The 18032-nt window shown below is 44.1% G+C and overlaps 1 protein-coding gene across 1 annotated transcript in view; it reads left to right on the forward strand.

Annotated features, from left to right (window-relative positions):
* ccdc186 (coiled-coil domain-containing protein 186) overlaps positions 1-18032 on the forward strand; it is a 112090-nt gene that overhangs the window by 78361 nt on the left and 15697 nt on the right. Inside the window, exon 13 of the mRNA XM_071346980.1 lies at positions 8945-9025. Coding sequence (XP_071203081.1) covers positions 8945-9025 — 81 coding nt within the window. The remainder of the gene's footprint in view (positions 1-8944; positions 9026-18032) is intronic.

An 18032-nucleotide genomic window follows, 5' to 3' on the forward strand; every position in this document is an offset into this window, starting at 1 on the left:
TATACTGCGTTTCTGTCTAAATGTATAGTGTCTAGAGCCATGGCATAATGATGGTAATAAGAGGTGGATTAATTCGGGTGGGACTGTGTAGTACCTCACTGAAGGCCTAGGCCCCAGGCCCACGGCACGCCACTGAGTATACAGTATGTTAGTATGGGTTTTCGAACACAGCTTTTGATTTGATTTGACTTACGGCTCCCTTGTGCATGTGAGCAACTTGTCCCGGGAAGGGACGGGGAACTGTCCGGCCTGGTGATGTTGTACCCACAATAAAAATCTGGATATACCCCTACCAAAAACCCCTCGATGATCAGAGGTATCCATACAATGCTGTGAGAGCCTGTACTGCAGCATTCAATGTCAGCAGAACAAACCCCGACGACTCAGTGGCGCGCTACGCATGCAAGGCAAGCAGGTGCAAGCTCCACAGTCCATTAGGGACGCAAAAAGACAACACAGACCCAAACTTGAATTGATGTTCGACAACTCAGACTCGTGAACACTATTGTTCCCTCCAAGCTTGACACCAAGCTCAGAGCCCTAGGTCTGGACACCACCCTTTGCAACTGGATCCAGGACTGCCTGACGGGCAGACAACAGGCGGTGAGGATTGCAACACCTCCTCCACACTGACTCTTAATACAGGGGCACCCCAGGAGTGTCCTCAGCCCTCTGCTGTACTCATTGTTCACCCACGACTGCGTGGCTTTGCACAACATCAAGTTTGCTGGCGACACCACGGTTGTAAGCCTGATAACCAACAACGACGAGTCAGCCTATAGGGAGGAGGTAGGTGAATTGGCATTGTTGTTCCAGGACTACAACCTCTCCTTTAACATCAGCATAACAAAAGTTTTGATTGTTGACTTCAGGAAGCAGAGGAGGGAACATGCTCCGATCCACATCAATGGGACTGCAGTAGAGAATCAGCAGTTTTAAGTTCCTCTGCGTCCACATCACCGAGGACTTAACATGTACCAACAACACCACCGCTCTTGTTAAGAGAGTGCAACAGTGTCGCTACTTCCTAAAGTGGCTGAATTGCTCGTCCAGGACGACATGGCCCTCCAGCGGGTGGTGAAAACGGCCAAGTACATCACTGGGACCGTGCTCCCACCCTTCCAGGACATCTTCTCGAAATGTTGCCTGAGGAAGGCCCGCAGCATCAAGGACCCCACACACCCCAGCCACGAGCTGTTCACTCCCTTACTGTCGGGCAGACGGTATCGGAGCATGATGTCTGATACCAACAGGCTCAGAGACAGTTTTTATCTACAAGTCACCTCAACTTGCTCAGACTGCTGAACAATTGAACTGGACTGACCACCTGCTCTGATTTTCTGTACCTTAGCACACATGCAATCACTCATGCACACACCCACACAGACACACTCAGACATACACACCCACTCAGACATACACACACACCCACACAGACATATACACACACACCCACACAGACATATACCCACACAGACATATACACCCACACCCACACCCCCACACCCACACCCACACCCACACACACACACACACACACACAGACATACACACACACACACATACACACACACACACACACCCACACACACACACACACATATACAGTGCCTTCGGAAAGTATTGACTTTTTCAGCAACAACAAAAATACTTTACAGACCCATTCAAAAATTGATTCTTTTTTTTCTCATCAATCTACAAACAATACCCCATAATGACAAAGCAAAAACAGGGTTTTAGGAACTTTTGCAAAAGTATTAAAAATAAATAACTGATATACCTTATTTACACAAGTATTCAGACCCTTTGCTATGAGACTCGAAATTGAGCTCAGGTGCATCTTGTTTCCATTGATCATCCTTGAGATGTTTCTACAACTTGATTGGAGTCCATCTGTGGTAAATTAAATTGATTGGACATGATTTGGAAAGGCACACACCTGTATATATAAGGTCCCACAGTTGACAGTGCATGTCAGAGCAAAAACCAAACCATGAGGTCCAAGGAATTGTCTGTAGAACTCCAAGACAGGATTGTGTCGAGTCACAGATCTGGGGAGGGAAGGGTAACAAAAAATGTCTGCAGTATTGAAGGTCCCCAAGAACACAGTGGCCTCCATCATTCTTAAATGGAAGAAGTTTGGAACAACCAAGACTCTTCCCAGAGCTGGCCACCCGGCCAAACTGAACAATCGGGGGAGAAGGGCCTTTGTCAGGGAGGTGACCAAGAACCTGATGGTCACTCTGACAGAGCTTCAGAGTTCCTCTGTGGAGATGGGAGAAACTTCCAGAAGGACAACTGTTTCTACAGCACTCCAGGAATCAGGCCAGACGGAAGCCACTCCTCAGTAAAAGGAACATGACAGCCTGCTTGGAGTTTGCCAAAAGGCACCTAAAGACCTAAAGGTCTGATGAAACAAAGATTGAACTCTGGCCTGCATGCCAAGTGTCACGTCTGGAAGAAACCTGGCACCATCCCTACGGTGAAGCATGGTGGTGGAAGCATCATGCTGTGGGAATGTTTTTCAGCAGAAGGGACTGGGAGACTAGTCAGGATCGAGGGAAAGATGAATGGAGCAAAGTACAGCGATATCCTTGCTGAAAACCTGCTCCAGAGCACTCAGGACCTCAGGCTGGGGTGAAGGTTCACCTTCCAACAGGTCAACAACCCCTAAGCACACAACCAAGACAACACAGGAGTAGCTGAAAATAGCTGTGTAGCGACGCTCCCCATCCCACCTGACAGAGCTTGAGAGGATCTGCAGAGAGGAATGGGAGAAACTCCCCAAATACAGGTGTGCCAAGCTTGTGGCGTCATAAACTTGCAAACATTTCCAAAGAATTGTTTTTGCTTTTTCATTATGGGGTATTGTTTTTAGATTGATGAGGGAAAAACAGTTTATTCAATTTTAGAATAAGGCTGTAATGTAACAAAATGTGAAAAAGTCAAAGGGTCTGAATTCTACCCATGCATCAAAACTGCTGCTTACAGACTCATTATGATTGCTAAGTACTGCACAATTTAAACACCAATTGCCCCTTCCCCAAAACATGTGTTAAAATGGACTGTAAATTATGCCTTCCTGTAGTAAACTTATGCTTCAAAATGTATTCTATTCTACTGATCCATTTACTTTATGTATGTATTCTTATTTTATTTGTTTTTGTTGCATTGTTGAGACGGAAACCTGCAAGTAAGTATTTTGTTCGACGGTGTATACCATATGATTCCCATACATACGACTAATACATCTTGAAACTTGTAACCCAAACAGAATGGAACAGTAAAGTTGAGAGCTACTTTTTCTGAAGAAAGCTGCTAAACAGGCTCAAAAGCAAACAGACAAGCAATCAGAAGAATGAGGGAACCAGGGCTTACGGCCCGTTATATAGGAAGGTGGGTGCTTACACCCGCAAAGACCTGATTGGCCTGTTGGGCATGATTGAATAAGGCTTCAGCGAATGACCCGCACGAGGGCGTGTCCCATATTGAGATGTCGACTGAAAGAACGTAATTTTTTTGTGCATTGTTTAATGTAGTCAGGGCAAGCAAATTGGCTTGTCCCAGTGGTGATGATTAGAGTTGTAGTGACATATTTTGGGGATTTAGGGATATCTATCTATTATTTTGAATGCTAGAAAGTATACAAAATATTTAATATATAGTATAGAACAATAAAAACAAAGGCTATTAAAATACCTTTTCTATTTTTTTATATAATGGGGCTCCCAACTTGCCTAGTTAAATGAAGGTTAAATAAAAATAAAACAATTTTAAGATTTGTAATTGGTGTAACCGCCTTGAAAATCACTAATTACAAAGATAGACAAGGACCTTGACCATTTCCTCCAGTGGGAAACCATAATCGTGGGAGGGGTCTATATTAAAGTAAATGATTAGTTCATCATAAATTTGTGCTTCCCAGTGATAATTTGGTGGTATTCTGTCAAAATGAAAAGCTTCATTACTGTGTTACTCAATTTAAATTAAATGAAATTACATTGTGAGCAAAATGATTAATCAAATGACTTTACTAAATATTATAATTTTTTACCCCTTTTTCTCCCCAATTTCGTGGTATCCAATGGGTAGTTAGTCTTGTCCCATCGCTGCAATTCCCATACGGACTCATATGAGGCGAAGGTCGAGGGGTGTGCATCCTCCGAAACACAACCCAAACAAGCCGCACTGCTTCTTGACGCAATGCCCGCTTAACCCGGAAGCCAGCCGCACCAATGTGTCGGAGGAAACACTACTCCTGGCGACTGTGTCAGCGTGCACTGCTCCCGGCCCGCCACAGGATTCGCTAGTGTGCAATGGGACAGGAACATCCCTGCCACCTCCCCTAACCCGGACGATGCTGGGCCAATTGTGCAGTGCCCCATGGGTCTCCCGGTCGCCGCCGGCTGCGACAGAGCCTGGACTCGAACCAGGATCTCTTGTGGCACAGCTCGCACTGCGCCACTCGAGAGGCCACTAAATACATTTTTTACTAATTAATGTCCATAGATTCTGTGGCTTCCATTTATGAAAATCCTCAATTACCAAAATATGTCCTTGGTGTTACTAATCCTACCGGTGGCACAATTATCAAAGTGGTAAATGTTATGTAAGTCATTAAGCGCCCATATTTGTTGATTTGGAGTCGGAAGATGTACCCAAATACATTTAAATAAATACAAAATCTAGAAACGTACTTAATTTTTTTCAAAATGCCATGCCCAAATACCACTGCTATTCAAGAGCGAACTTAACGTTAGGTCAGAAATGTATCACATTTGAACAAACAATGAAGTTGCAGACTAGCGTTGGGCTAAGCAGGTTGGAAGGTAAGGATTTTGCTCCAGATACGCTGTGAGATGGAGTGAGAAAGAGAGAGAGAGCAGGAGCTAGAACATTACATTACATTACATTTAAGTCATTTAGCAGACGCTCTTATCCAGAGCGACCTACAAACTGGTGCATTCACCCCACGATATCCAGTGGAACAACCACTTCACAATAGTGCATCCAACTCTTCCAAGGGGGGGGGGGCCAGAAGGACCACTCCATCCCATCCTAGGTATTCCTTAAAGAGGTGGGGTTTCAGGTGTCTCCGGAAGGTGGTGATTGACTCCGCTGACCTGGCGTCGTGAGGGAGTTTGTTCCACCATTGGGGTGCCAGAGCAGCGAACAGTTTTGACTGGGCTGAGCGGGAACTGTACTTCCTCAGAGGTAGGGAGGCGAGCAGGCCAGAGGTGGATGAACGCAGTGCCCTTGTTTGGGTGTAGGGCCTGATCAGAGCCTGAAGGTACGGAGGTGCCGTTCCCCTCACAGCTCCGTAGGCAAGCACCATGGTCTTGTAGCGGATGCGAGCTTCAACTGGAAGCCAGTGGAGAGAGCGGAGGAGCGGGGTGACGTGAGAGAACTTGGGAAAGTTGAACACCAGACGGGCTGCGGCGTTCTGGATGAGTTGTAGGGGTTTAATGGCACAGGCAGGGAGCCCAGCCAACAGCGAGTTGCAGTAATCCAGACGGGAGATGACAAGTGCCTGGATTAGGACCTGCGCCGCTTCCTGCGTGAGGCAGGGTCGTACTCTGCGAATGTTGTAGAGCATGAACCTACAGGAACGGGTCACCGCCTTGATGTTAGTTGAGAACGACAGGGTGTTGTCCAGGATCACGCCAAGGTTCTTAGCACTCTGGGAGGAGGACACAATGGAGTTGTCAACCGTGATGGCGAGATCATGGAACGGGCAGTCCTTCCCCGGGAGGAAGAGCAGCTCCGTCTTGCCGAGGTTCAGCTTGAGGTGGTGATCCGTCATCCACACTGATATGTCTGCCAGACATGCAGAGATGCGATTCACCACCTGGTTATCAGAGGGGGGAAAGGAGAAGATTAATTGTGTGTCGTCTGCATAGCAATGATAGGAGAGACCATGTGAGGATATGACAGAGCCAAGTGACTTGGTGTATAGCGAGAATAGGAGAGGGCCTAGAACAGAGCCCTGGGGGACACCAGTGGTGAGAGCACATGGTGCGGAGACAGATTCTCGCCACGCCACCTGGTAGGAGCGACCTGTCAGGTAGGACGCAATCCAAGCGTGGGCCGCGCCGGAGATGCCCAGCTCGGAGAGGGTGGAGAGGAGGATCTGATGGTTCACAGTATCAAAGGCAGCCGATAGGTCTAGAAGGATGAGAGCAGAGGAGAGAGAGTTAGCTTTAGCAGTGCGGAGCGCCTCCGTGACACAGAGAAGAGCAGTCTCAGTTGAATGACTAGTCTTGAAACCTGACTGATTTGGATCAAGAAGGTCATTCTGAGAGAGATAGCAGGAGAGCTGGCCAAGGACGGCACGTTCAAGAGTTTTGGAGAGAAAAGAAAGAAGGGATACTGGTCTGTAGTTGTTGACATCGGAGGGATCGAGTGTAGGTTTTTTCAGAAGGGGTGCAACTCTCGCTCTCTTGAAGACGGAAGGGACGTAGCCAGCGGTCAAGGATGAGTTGATGAGCGAGGTGAGGTAAGGGAGAAGGTCTCCGGAAATGGTCTGGAGAAGAGAGGAGGGGATAGGGTCAAGCGGGCAGGTTGTTGGGCGGCCGGCCGTCACAAGACGCGAGATTTCATCTGGAGAGAGAGGGGAGAAAGAGGTCAAAGCACAGGGTAGGGCAGTGTGAGCAGAACCAGCGGTGTCGTTTGACTTAGCAAACGAGGATCGGATGTCGTCGACCTTCTTTTCAAAATGGTTGACGAAGTCATCAGCAGAGAGGGAGGAGGGGGGAGGAGGGGGAGGAGGATTCAGGAGGGAGGAGAAGGTGGCAAAGAGCTTCCTAGGGTTAGAGGCAGATGCTTGGAATTTAGAGTGGTAGAAATTGGCTTTAGCAGCAGAGACAGAAGAGGAGAATGTAGAGAGGAGGGAGTGAAAGGATGCCAGGTCCGCAGGGAGGCGAGTTTTCCTCCATTTCCGCTCGGCTGCCCGGAGCCCTGTTCTGTGAGCTCGCAATGAGTCGTCGAGCCACGGAGCAGGAGGGGAGGACCGAGCCGGCCTGGAGGATAGGGGACATAGAGAGTCAAAGGATGCAGAAAGGGAGGAGAGGAGGGTTGAGGAGGCAGAATCAGGAGATAGGTTGGAGAAGGTTTGAGCAGAGGGAAGAGATGATAGGATGGAAGAGGAGAGAGTAGCGGGGGAGAGAGAGCGAAGGTTGGGACGGCGCGATACCATCCGAGTAGGGGCAGTGTGGGAAGTGTTGGATGAGAGCGAGAGGGAAAAGGATACAAGGTAGTGGTCGGAGACTTGGAGGGGAGTTGCAATGAGATTAGTGGAAGAACAGCATCTAGTAAAGATGAGGTCAAGCGTATTGCCTGCCTTGTGAGTAGGGGGGGAAGGTGAGAGGGTGAGGTCAAAAGAGGAGAGGAGTGGAAAGAAGGAGGCAGAGAGGAATGAGTCAAAGGTAGACGTGGGGAGGTTAAAGTCACCCAGAACTGTGAGAGGTGAGCCATCCTCAGGAAAGGAACTTATCAGGGCGTCAAGCTCATTGATGAACTCTCCAAGGGAACCTGGAGGGCGATAAATGATAAGGATGTTAAGCTTGAAAGGGCTGGTAACTGTGACAGCATGGAATTCAAAGGAGGCGATAGACAGATGGGTCAGGGGAGAAAGAGAGAATGTCCACTTGGGAGAGATGAGGATCCCAGTGCCACCACCCCGCTGACCAGAAGCTCTCGGGGTGTGCGAGAACACGTGGGCAGACGAGGAGAGAGCAGTAGGAGTAGCAGTGTTATCAGTGGTAATCCATGTTTCCGTCAGTGCCAAGAAGTCGAGGGACTGGAGGGAAGCATAGGCTGAGATGAACTCTGCCTTGTTGGCCGCAGATCGGCAGTTCCAGAGGCTGCCTGAGACCTGGAACTCCACGTGGGTCGTGCGCGCTGGGACCACCAGGTTAGAGTAGCAGCGGCCACGCGGTGTGAAGCGTTTGTATGGTCTGTGCAGAGAGGAGAGAACAGGGATAGACAGACACATAGTTGACAGGCTACAGAAGAGGCTACGCTAATGCAAAGGAGATTGGAATGACAAGTGGACTACACGTCTCGAATGTTCAGAAAGTTAAGCTTACGTTGCAAAAAATCTTATTGACTAAAATGATATAGTACTGCTGGCTGGTGAAATAGGCTAGCTAGCAGTGGCTGCATTGTTGACTTTGTTTGAAAGTGTAGCTGGCTAGGTAACCTCTAACTGGCTAGGTAACCTCGACAATTACTCTAGACTACACAATTATCTTGGATACAAAGACGGCTATGTAGCCAGCTAAGATCAAACAAATCAAACTGTTGTACTGTAATGAAATGAAATGTAATACTACCTGTAATACTACCTGTGGAGCAAAGCGGAATGCAACTACTCGCTCCAAACCAAACCGGAAGTGCGTATCGTAGAGGGAGAGGCAATAGAAGTGTTGTTTCTTGTATTATTGTCTTTTGTGTCTTTAGAGGACTGCTTCACCTTAATGTCCCCTTTCCCTAGAACGCTCAGGGACCAACTCTTAGGACGTTGAGATAGACGAAGGTGGGGATATTTTTAAAGAGCCACACTGCTGCTTCTCTATAGGTGCTAATAGAAATTAATTCATGTCAGCTGCTCCCCTACCTCAGCTGGAGAAGCCCTTAGTTTAAGGTATTTTGACATGCAGTGCAGGCAGACTTTCTCACTGGACGAAGTACTATCATTGGTCGTAAGCCTTTGCCATCACTCTGGAATGACATATACTGATTCAAATCGAGGTGTGTGTGTGTGATCGCAACTGTGTGTGATCATGAGCATGTGAGGATGCATCTTTGTGTGTTTGTGCATGTGATTGGGAGCATTCAAGGATGCATCTTTATACCGTATGTTTATGCGCTGAGTGTTTTAGTGAGTGTCCCTTTCTGTGTGTATCAGTTTAATTGACCCGTGTGTTTCTCTGACTGTGAGCAGCCCGTAAGAGGCTGGAGCAGGTGGAGAATGGTGGCTGTGACCGGGATGTCAGCAGCATGGGAAGTCGCTCCAGCTCCTCAGGTATGTTCACTTGGCACCTGTTCATCTCTGACTACATTACCCACAAGACCTCAGTATACACATTTGGCAGAAATAGGTTGAATCAATGTTCAATGCACAACTCTAGATTTATTTCATATTATCATTAGGTGGGACAAAGAAATAGTCCCGACTTTAGATCTTCGTCGTACTTCTTCTTCTTATTGTTCTTCACGCTACTCTTACATCATTTAAGCTGGAAACGCCATTCCAACTTTATAACGTGTAGACTGTGGATTTGATTGCTTGCATACAACGTTTTGATATCTTTTAAACTAATACACTTTGTCTTTCTTTTGTCCGTCTTCATTCACTGTAATGGGAGTTTTTTCAGCATTCTAAAGCTCCCCACTTTGCAGTCAACTTAGACAAGTTGGGGCATATTAAATCTTCCTGTACTTCTCTGCTATTCAAAGCTGAAATAATAGCATATCATGTCATTGAGCAGCCCAAATGGAGACGTTGCTATGGACACCAATACATTTCAATGCCAAAAAAGTGCCATAGACTAGAATGGTAAAAAACGCTGAGATATTTAGACTGACCATACTTAGATTACTCGTCGAAAGATTTTAGAAACCAAACATACTTTTTAACTATATAAAATACAATTTTATTTCTCACATTTGTACTTGCTAAGGCAGCAGCAACCCTTCCTGGGATCCAAACATATTAAAGCACTTACATATAAAACAAAAGATAAAACAGTACATCATATAACATCCCCACACCACCACATATCTACAATACAAAATGTTTAATACCAACATACAACAATATCACAACGTGTGCGTATGAATAGGTCTGTACCTTTTTGTGTGTGTCTCTTCACAGTCCCCGTTGTTCCATAAGGTGTATATTTACCTGCTTTTTAAATCTGATTTTACTGCTTGCATCAGTTACCTGATGTGGAATAGAGTTCCATGTAGTCATGGCTCTGTGTAGTACTGTGCGTCTCCCATAGTCTGTTCTGGACTTGGGGACTGTGAAGAGACCTCTGGTGGCATGTCTTGTGGGGTATGCATGGGTGTCCGAGCTGTGTGTACATTCAGCTTGTCAACATCTCTCACAAAAACAAGTAATGAGGAAGTCAATCTCTCTTCCACTTTGAGCCATGAGAGATTGACATGCATATCATTAATGTTAGCTCTCGGTGTACTTTTAAGGGCCAGCCGTGCTGCCCTGTTCTGAGCCAATTGCAATTTTCCTAAAGTCCCTCTTTGTGGCACCTGACCACACTACTGAACAGTAGTCTAGCTGCAACAAAATGAAGGCCTGTAGGACCTGCCTTGTTGATAGTGTTGTTAAGGCAGAGCAACACTTTATTATGGACAGACTTCTCCCCCATCTTATCTACTGGTGTATCAATATGTTTTGACCATGACAGTTTACAATCCAGGGTTGCTCCAAGCAGTTTAGTCATCTCAACTTGCTCAATTTCCACATTATTTATTACGAGATGTGGTTGAGGTTTAGGGTTTAGTGAATGATTACTCCCAAATACAATGCTTTTAGTTTTGGAAATATTTAGGACAAACGTATCCCTTGCTACCCATTCTGGTCTTCCTACTAGGGCACGCTGCCTCAGTACTAACAGTATAACTCTGGTTTATAGGCTCATGATTACTGCATACAATAGCTGTGGGATCAACCGAGGTATTCAGGGCAATTAGGGGGACATAAATGAAGTTACTTACATTGTGTCTGCCAACGCCCCTAGGATAATGTACATTTAATGCAGCATTATGACGACTCATTGTCACAATGGTCGGGATTAACTGAGCTGGTCTTGGGTCATTGATAAATCATTGTTTCAACGCAGCCTTGAAATGCGTGGATGGAGTCCAGGAGCCAAGCTGCGTCGAATACAACAGGTGTAGACCTTCCCGAGAAATGCTTACTTACAAGCCCTTAACCAACAAGAAATAGTTAACAAAATATTTACTAAATAAACTAAATTAGAAAAAAAGAAAAATAATTAACACAATAAAATAATAGTAACGAGGCTATATACAGGGAGTACCGATACCGAGTCAATGTGGGGGGTACAGGTTGGGGGCGTTTAATATAAATAGTTTGGGTGGCCATTTGATTAATATAACCATTTAAAATTTGCCTAAATTAACATGGGTTTGAATGAGAACCATGGGGATACAGAAATAGGCATTAAAAATGGTCCTGCTCCTTGGACAATTAAGCTACAAGACCAACTTTAAAATATTCAGGCTATCAAATTCTTTAACACTTTTATAAACTATAACTATATACATTATACATATTCAAGCTAGAGATTCTAAACTACTTTGCTCATGTTCAGGCTATCATAAGTACATTTTCTTAAACACTTATCAACTAATAAGTATACACATTTGCACAAATTAGCGTAACACGACTTACCAACAGTAACTCTTGAACCGTTCAAGCTAGAGGCACCAAACCAAAAATTCACATATTCAGGCTATACTAACTTCAAATTCTTAAAAATGTTTATCAACCATCCATCAATTCTTGAGTAGGAAGTATCTTCGCTGAATAGTCTTGTTGATACATTTCAATGTTAAGCAAATTACTTTAAACATTAACACTACAATTAAAATGGCTGCTGTAGTTGTGGCTATTTCCAGCCATGCAAAAACTGATGTCAAGGAAAATGAGACCTTGAGCAAGGTTGTGGGACGAAATGTCAAAAAAGGAGACTGTTTTACTTATTTTTATCATGAGAGAGAAATCCTGACAGAGGAGGCCGTAGCCAACCCCATTAAGGAGGAGAATCTCTACCACAGTCTCATACATGAAACTCATCCAAACCACTTCAAATAAAATCTAACTTTATTTGTTCATGCGCCGAATACAACAAGTGTAGACCTTATCGTGAAATACTTACAAGCCCTTAACTCTTCTTGAACTGCACTGTTGGTTAAGAAAATATTTACCAAATAAACTCAAGTTAAAAATTATCAACAAGTAACACAATAACATAACAATAACGAAGCTATATACAGGGGGTACCGGTACCGAGTCAGTGTGCGGGGGTACAGGTTAGAGGTCATTTGTACATGTAGGTAGGGGTGAAGTGACTATGCATAGATAATAAACAACGAGCAGCAGCAGTGTACAAAACAAATGGAGGGGGGGGTCAATGTAATAGTCCGGTGGCCCTTTGATTAGTTGCTCAGCAGTCTTATGGCTTAGGGGTAGAAGCTGTTAAGGAGCCTTTTGGTCCAAGACTTGGTGCTCCGGTACCGCTTGCCGTACGGTAGCAGAGAAAACCGTCTATGTTTTGGAGTGTCTGACAATTTTATGGGAATTTCTCTGACACCGCCTATTATATACAGTTGAAGTCGGAAGTTTACATACACCTTAGCCAAATACATTTAAACTCAGTTTTTCACAATTCCTGACATTTAATCCTAGTAAAAATTCTCTGTCTTAGGTCAGTTAGGATCACCACCTTATTTTAAGAATGTGAAATGTCAGAATAATAGTAGAGAGAATGATTTATTTCAGCTTTTATTTCTTTCATCACATTTCCAGTGGGTCAGAAGTTTACATACACTCAATTAGTATTTAAATTGTTTAACTTGGGTCAAACGTTTCGGGTAGCCTTCCACAAGCTTCCCACAATAAGTTGGGTGAATTTTGGCCCATTCCTCCTGACAGAGCTGGTGTAACTGAGTCAGGTTTGTAGGCCTCTTTGCTTGCACATGCCTTTTCAGTTCTGCCAACAAATGTTTTATGGGATTGAGGTCAGGGCTTTGTGATAGCCACTCCAATACCTTGACTTTGTTGTCCTTAAGCCATTTTGCCACAACTTTGGAAGTATGCTTGGGGTCATTATCCATTTGGAAGACCCATTTGCGACCAATCTTTAATTTCCTGACTGATGTCTTGAGATGTTGCTTCAATATATCCACATAATTTTCCTCTCTCATGATGCCATCTATTTTGTGAAGTGCACCAGTCCCTCCTGCAGCAAAGCACCCCCACAACATGATCCTGCCACCGCTGTGCTTCACGGTTGGGATGGTGTTCTTCTGCTTGCAAGCATCCCCCTTTTTCCTCCAAACATAATTTTTGGCCAAACAGTTCTATTTTTGTTTCATCAGACCAGAGGACATTTCTCCAAAAAGTACGATCTTTGTCCCCATGTGCAGTTGCAAACCGTAGTCTGGCTTTTTTATTGCGGTTTTGGAGCAGTGGCTTCTTCCTTGCTGAGATGCCTTTCAGGTTATGTCGATATAGGACTTGTTTTACTGTGGATATAGATACGTTTGTATGTGTTTCCTTCAGCATCTTCACAAGGTCCTTTGCTGTTGCTCTGGGATTGATTTGCACTTTTTGCACCAAGTACGTTCATCTCTAGGAGACAGAACGCGTCTCCTTCCTGAGCGGTATGACGGCTGCGTGGTCCCATGGTGTTTATACTTGCGTCCTATTGTTTGTACAGATGAACGTGGTACCTTCAGGCGTTTGGAAATTGCTCCCAAGGATGAACCAGACTTGTGGAGGTCTACAATTTTTTTATTGGCTGATTTCTTTTGATTTTTCCATGATGTCAAGCAAAGAGGCACTGAGTTTGAAGGTAGGCCTTGAAATACATCCACAGGTACACCTCCAATTGACTGAAATTATGTCAATTAGCCAACCAGAAGCTTCTAAAGCCATGACATCATTTTCTGGAATTTTCCAAGCTGTTTAAAGGCACAGTCAACTTAGTGTATGTAATCTTCTGACCCACTGGAATTGTGATACAGTGAAATAATCTGTAGTCTGCAAACAATTGTTGGAAAAATTACTTGTCATAGATGACCTAACTGGCTTAACAAAACTATAGTTTGTCAACAAGAAATTTGTGGAGTGGTTGAAAAATGAGTTTTAATGACTCCAACCTAAGTGTATGTAAACTTCCGACTTCTTTAACTGTAGGTCCTGGATTGCAGGAAGCTTGGCCCCAGTGATGTACTTGGCCGTACGCACTACCCTCAGTAGCACCTTACAGTCAGATGCCGAGCAGTTGCCATACTGAAATGATTTGGCATGGGTCCCCAGATGCTCAAAAAGTTCTATAGCTGCACCAAACGACACGTCAGGATGCTCTCGATTGGTGCAGCTGTAGAACTTTTTGAGGATCTGGGGACCCATGCCAAATCCTTTCAGTCTCCTGAGGGGGAAAAGGTTTTGTCGTTGCCCTCTTCACGACTGTCTTGGTGTGTTTGGACCATGATAGATCGTTGGTGATGTGGACACCAAGGAACTCTCGATCCGCTCCACTACAGCCCCGTTGATGTTAATGGCGGCTTGTTCGACCCGCCTTTTCCTGTAGTCCACGATCAGCTCCTTTGTCAGATGATAGCGTTGTGACTGAGTTTCTCACTAAAGCTGGATGTAAGGTGGTGGGGAGATTGTTGAGGCGCATGATAAGATACAAGGGTCAACTCACAAACTGCTCCTATGAAGATAGTTTTGTATATGTTGAAGCACCACCCATCACTCCCATGACACGGTCTGTGAAGGTAGACCCTCACTGGATCAAAGTATTTTACAATGGACAAGGCCATGCGTGTGGACAGGACTGGCAGACACAATCCCACTCTAGAGGGGGTCAGGAGCTGTTAGGGTACAGTCCTACTACACTGGACAACATAAGGTGCATAGAGGAACCTTTTTCACACTATGTGCAGGACAACAATCCAGTCCCCATGAGTAGGGCAGACGTATCACATATCCCAGCTGAAATGACAGAAAGTGAGACAGGTTGAAGAACAGAACTTCTCGGCTCCCGAGGACAAAGGTGAAGTAAATTAATTATTTGATTTGGTATCTGGTGAGCCAGAGTCTACAGCAATGACCTCTCATTCCAAGAAAAAGAAGAAGAAGAGGGAAGATGTTTAAAATGAAGCTGGTAAAGTGGCTACTGAGACCAGTGACAATCATAACCCAACAACTCTGAGGATAATAAGGGACCCCGAAGGCGGTGCAACTCTCTGGGGAATACAATATAAGGCAGCCAAAAATCAATACTGGCCTTCATTCAAACAATCCGGAATCAACAAACACCCAAGCAGCCCAGGGTAACACGCTCCCAGTCTGGAGTTAGGACACCTGCAGAAAAAATAGCTGATATGGAGGATGCAATTCTGGGAGAAGTGGCAAAGTCCACCTAATTAGCCGTCCAGACCCGAAATCATTGATGAATGGTGGAACATGCATGATTTGAAATTATCTATATTTGAGTAGCCTATATGACCTGGTTCAGAGAAGGACATTCTGTGTATGTGAGCTTAACCTCTGTCACTAACATGGCTTTTCAAGAGAATGAGCAATCTGCAGATAATTTCATTTTAATGCCAACTCTTGATACGTGTCCCAAACAAAATCCGCCTTCGAGACAGAAACTCAGTTCCCTTAACCCAGCTCTTAGAAAACATTGTACCATGAACCTTTTTCAAACCGTTAATCAGGCTAAAATACTCTGGGACCCTCGTTCCAAGCCTAGAGAAATATTAGGAGGTCATCTGAAAATTCCTCACATTATTTCTAATCTTGATTTTTTTCTGTTTCTTTGAAACATGGCTGAATAAATCCTCTCCTATTTTTGCCTTTACTGTCCCTGGATATCCCATATTCCGGAGGGAGAGGGCAGAGGGGGTTAGATTCGTTATTTACATGAACGATAACTTTAAATGCAATCGTATCATATGTAAACATGCCAATGACCTTGAATGTATGGGGCTGAATGTCTTCCTCTCCCCTAATGTCTTAAACTATTATTGGATTATATCGACCACCAACATCTGATATCTAATTTGTTCACCATGTTATTGCCATGCTTAAAGAATGTCATCACAAGAAGGAGATCATCTTCATGGGTGATTTCAATATAAACTGGAAAAACAAAACTGGCAGGAAAAAACTTAGATCACAGAGCATTTCAACCTGAGTCAAATAATACAAGGATCAACCAGAGTAACACAGACATCCCAGACTATAATTGATCTGGTGTTCACTAACAGACCTGATTGAATAACTAAATCCATTGACTTACTAACTGGCATGTCTGAAAATCCCGAAAGGTGAAGAAGCTATAAGTCAAGTTGACTGGTCTGATCTATTACGCAATGAAGACCCAGAGTCTGGATACACAACATTTCTGTCAGCTATTGACAAAGTGGATACCTCTTTTACCAGGAAATTTCACGTAAGCCAAGACGGAAAACCTCTCTACCATGGCTCAACAAGGACCTCTGGAGGCAGATGAGAGAAGGGATCTTTCCTTGACAAAAGCACTGAAGTCTGGTAAGAATGATGACAGACGTATATTTAACATCACTAAGAAGTACGGTGGTAAGGCATATAAAAAAAATCCTCAGTTCTTCCTGATCAATGAAGCAAAAGGAAATGGCAAAGTGATTTGGGAAATCTCAACAAACTAACAGGGAGAGGAGCTGAAAAGTCCAAAAAGCATCCTGAATTAAAGATGAATGGGATTCTAATTCAAGACTCCAATTTCATATCCACCACCTTTAACAATTTTTTGTTGACTCTGTCAGCGAACTGGCTCAAAGATTTTCAACCAAGACCACAGTTGTCACTCCCATAGATAATAATAAACCAATATTCAGAACTCTTGAAATTTCAGCATCAGCAGTGGACAGTATTATTAGCTTCTTCAGGAACTCTAGAACAAAATATGTATTTGGTCTATACACTGTATTCCTGAAGAGACACAAATATTCTCGGATTGCCCCTATTGTACATCTAGTTAATCTGTCCATCAAATATGGGTTCTTCCCCAATGCTTGGAAGTCTGCTGCAGTGATACCCGTTTTAAAATCTGGTGACCCAACACTGGTGGAAAATGACCGACCTATAAGCATTCTTCCAGGGCTATCAAAAGTATCTGAAAAATGGGTGGCTGATCATCTGACTGATCACCTCAATCAGGGCAACTCCATACATCAAATGCAATTTGGATTCAGAACTAACCATTCTACTGAAACAGCCAATTGCTTTTTTCTGGAGTGCATTAAATGTAAACTGGACATAGGTTGTGAATTCGGCGCAGTCTTTTTGGATCTTTAAAATTGGTCTTTGATACTGTGAATCATGAGGTCCTCCTATCCAAACTATCCTCCCTTAATGTGTCCACTAAAGCCACTAATTGGATGACAAACCGAAGTCAAAGGGTTCGTCTGGGGGACACTCAGTTGGACTCTCTTTACTATAACATTGGCGTCCCACAAGGGTCAAAATTAGGCCCCCTTCTGTTTACCATCTACAGTTGAAGTCGGATGTTTACATACACCTTAGCCAACTACATTTAAACTCAGTTTTTCACAATTCCTGACATTTAATCCTAGTAACAATTCCCGGTCTAGAAAACCGTCGTTCAGTGAGGAGATCCCTTTTTCAGACCAGATATGAAACACCCGGTCTAATAATGATGGAGAGAATGTATGGTTCTTTAATAATGGGGCACACGTTGAAAATTCACTGAGACCAAACGATGGCCTGAACTGTTTCCAGATTTTTTGTGAATGTTTCACAATAGGGTTTTTAGTGTATTTGGAAACTACTAATGCAAGTTTTGAGCAGAGTAAGACTGCTAAGGAGGTGGGGCCACAGGATGAGATCTCCAACGTCAACAATTATGGGCCTGTAACATCAGGGATTTCTGTCATCCAATATAGAATGATTCTTATATTAGCTGCCCAGTAATAATGTTGGAAGTTTGGAAGTGCTAGACCACCCTGGGGACGAGATCTCTGTAATACGCTGTTACGTATCCAATGGTTTTTCTTGTTCCAGATAAAAGCAGATATCAGTTTATCTATGGAGATTAAAAAAAAGATTTTGTCCGAAAGATAGGAATACATTGAACAACTTATGTAATATATTAATTTTAACAGTGTTAATTCTTCCACCCAAAGAAAGTAAATCCCAGCGTTCAAGATCCTGTTTCAGGCGGAGTATCAAGGGAGGGAAATTG

This window comes from Salvelinus alpinus, chromosome 17 (assembly GCF_045679555.1).
Source record: "Salvelinus alpinus chromosome 17, SLU_Salpinus.1, whole genome shotgun sequence".
In the NCBI taxonomy this organism is placed as follows: Eukaryota; Metazoa; Chordata; class Actinopteri; order Salmoniformes; family Salmonidae; genus Salvelinus; species Salvelinus alpinus.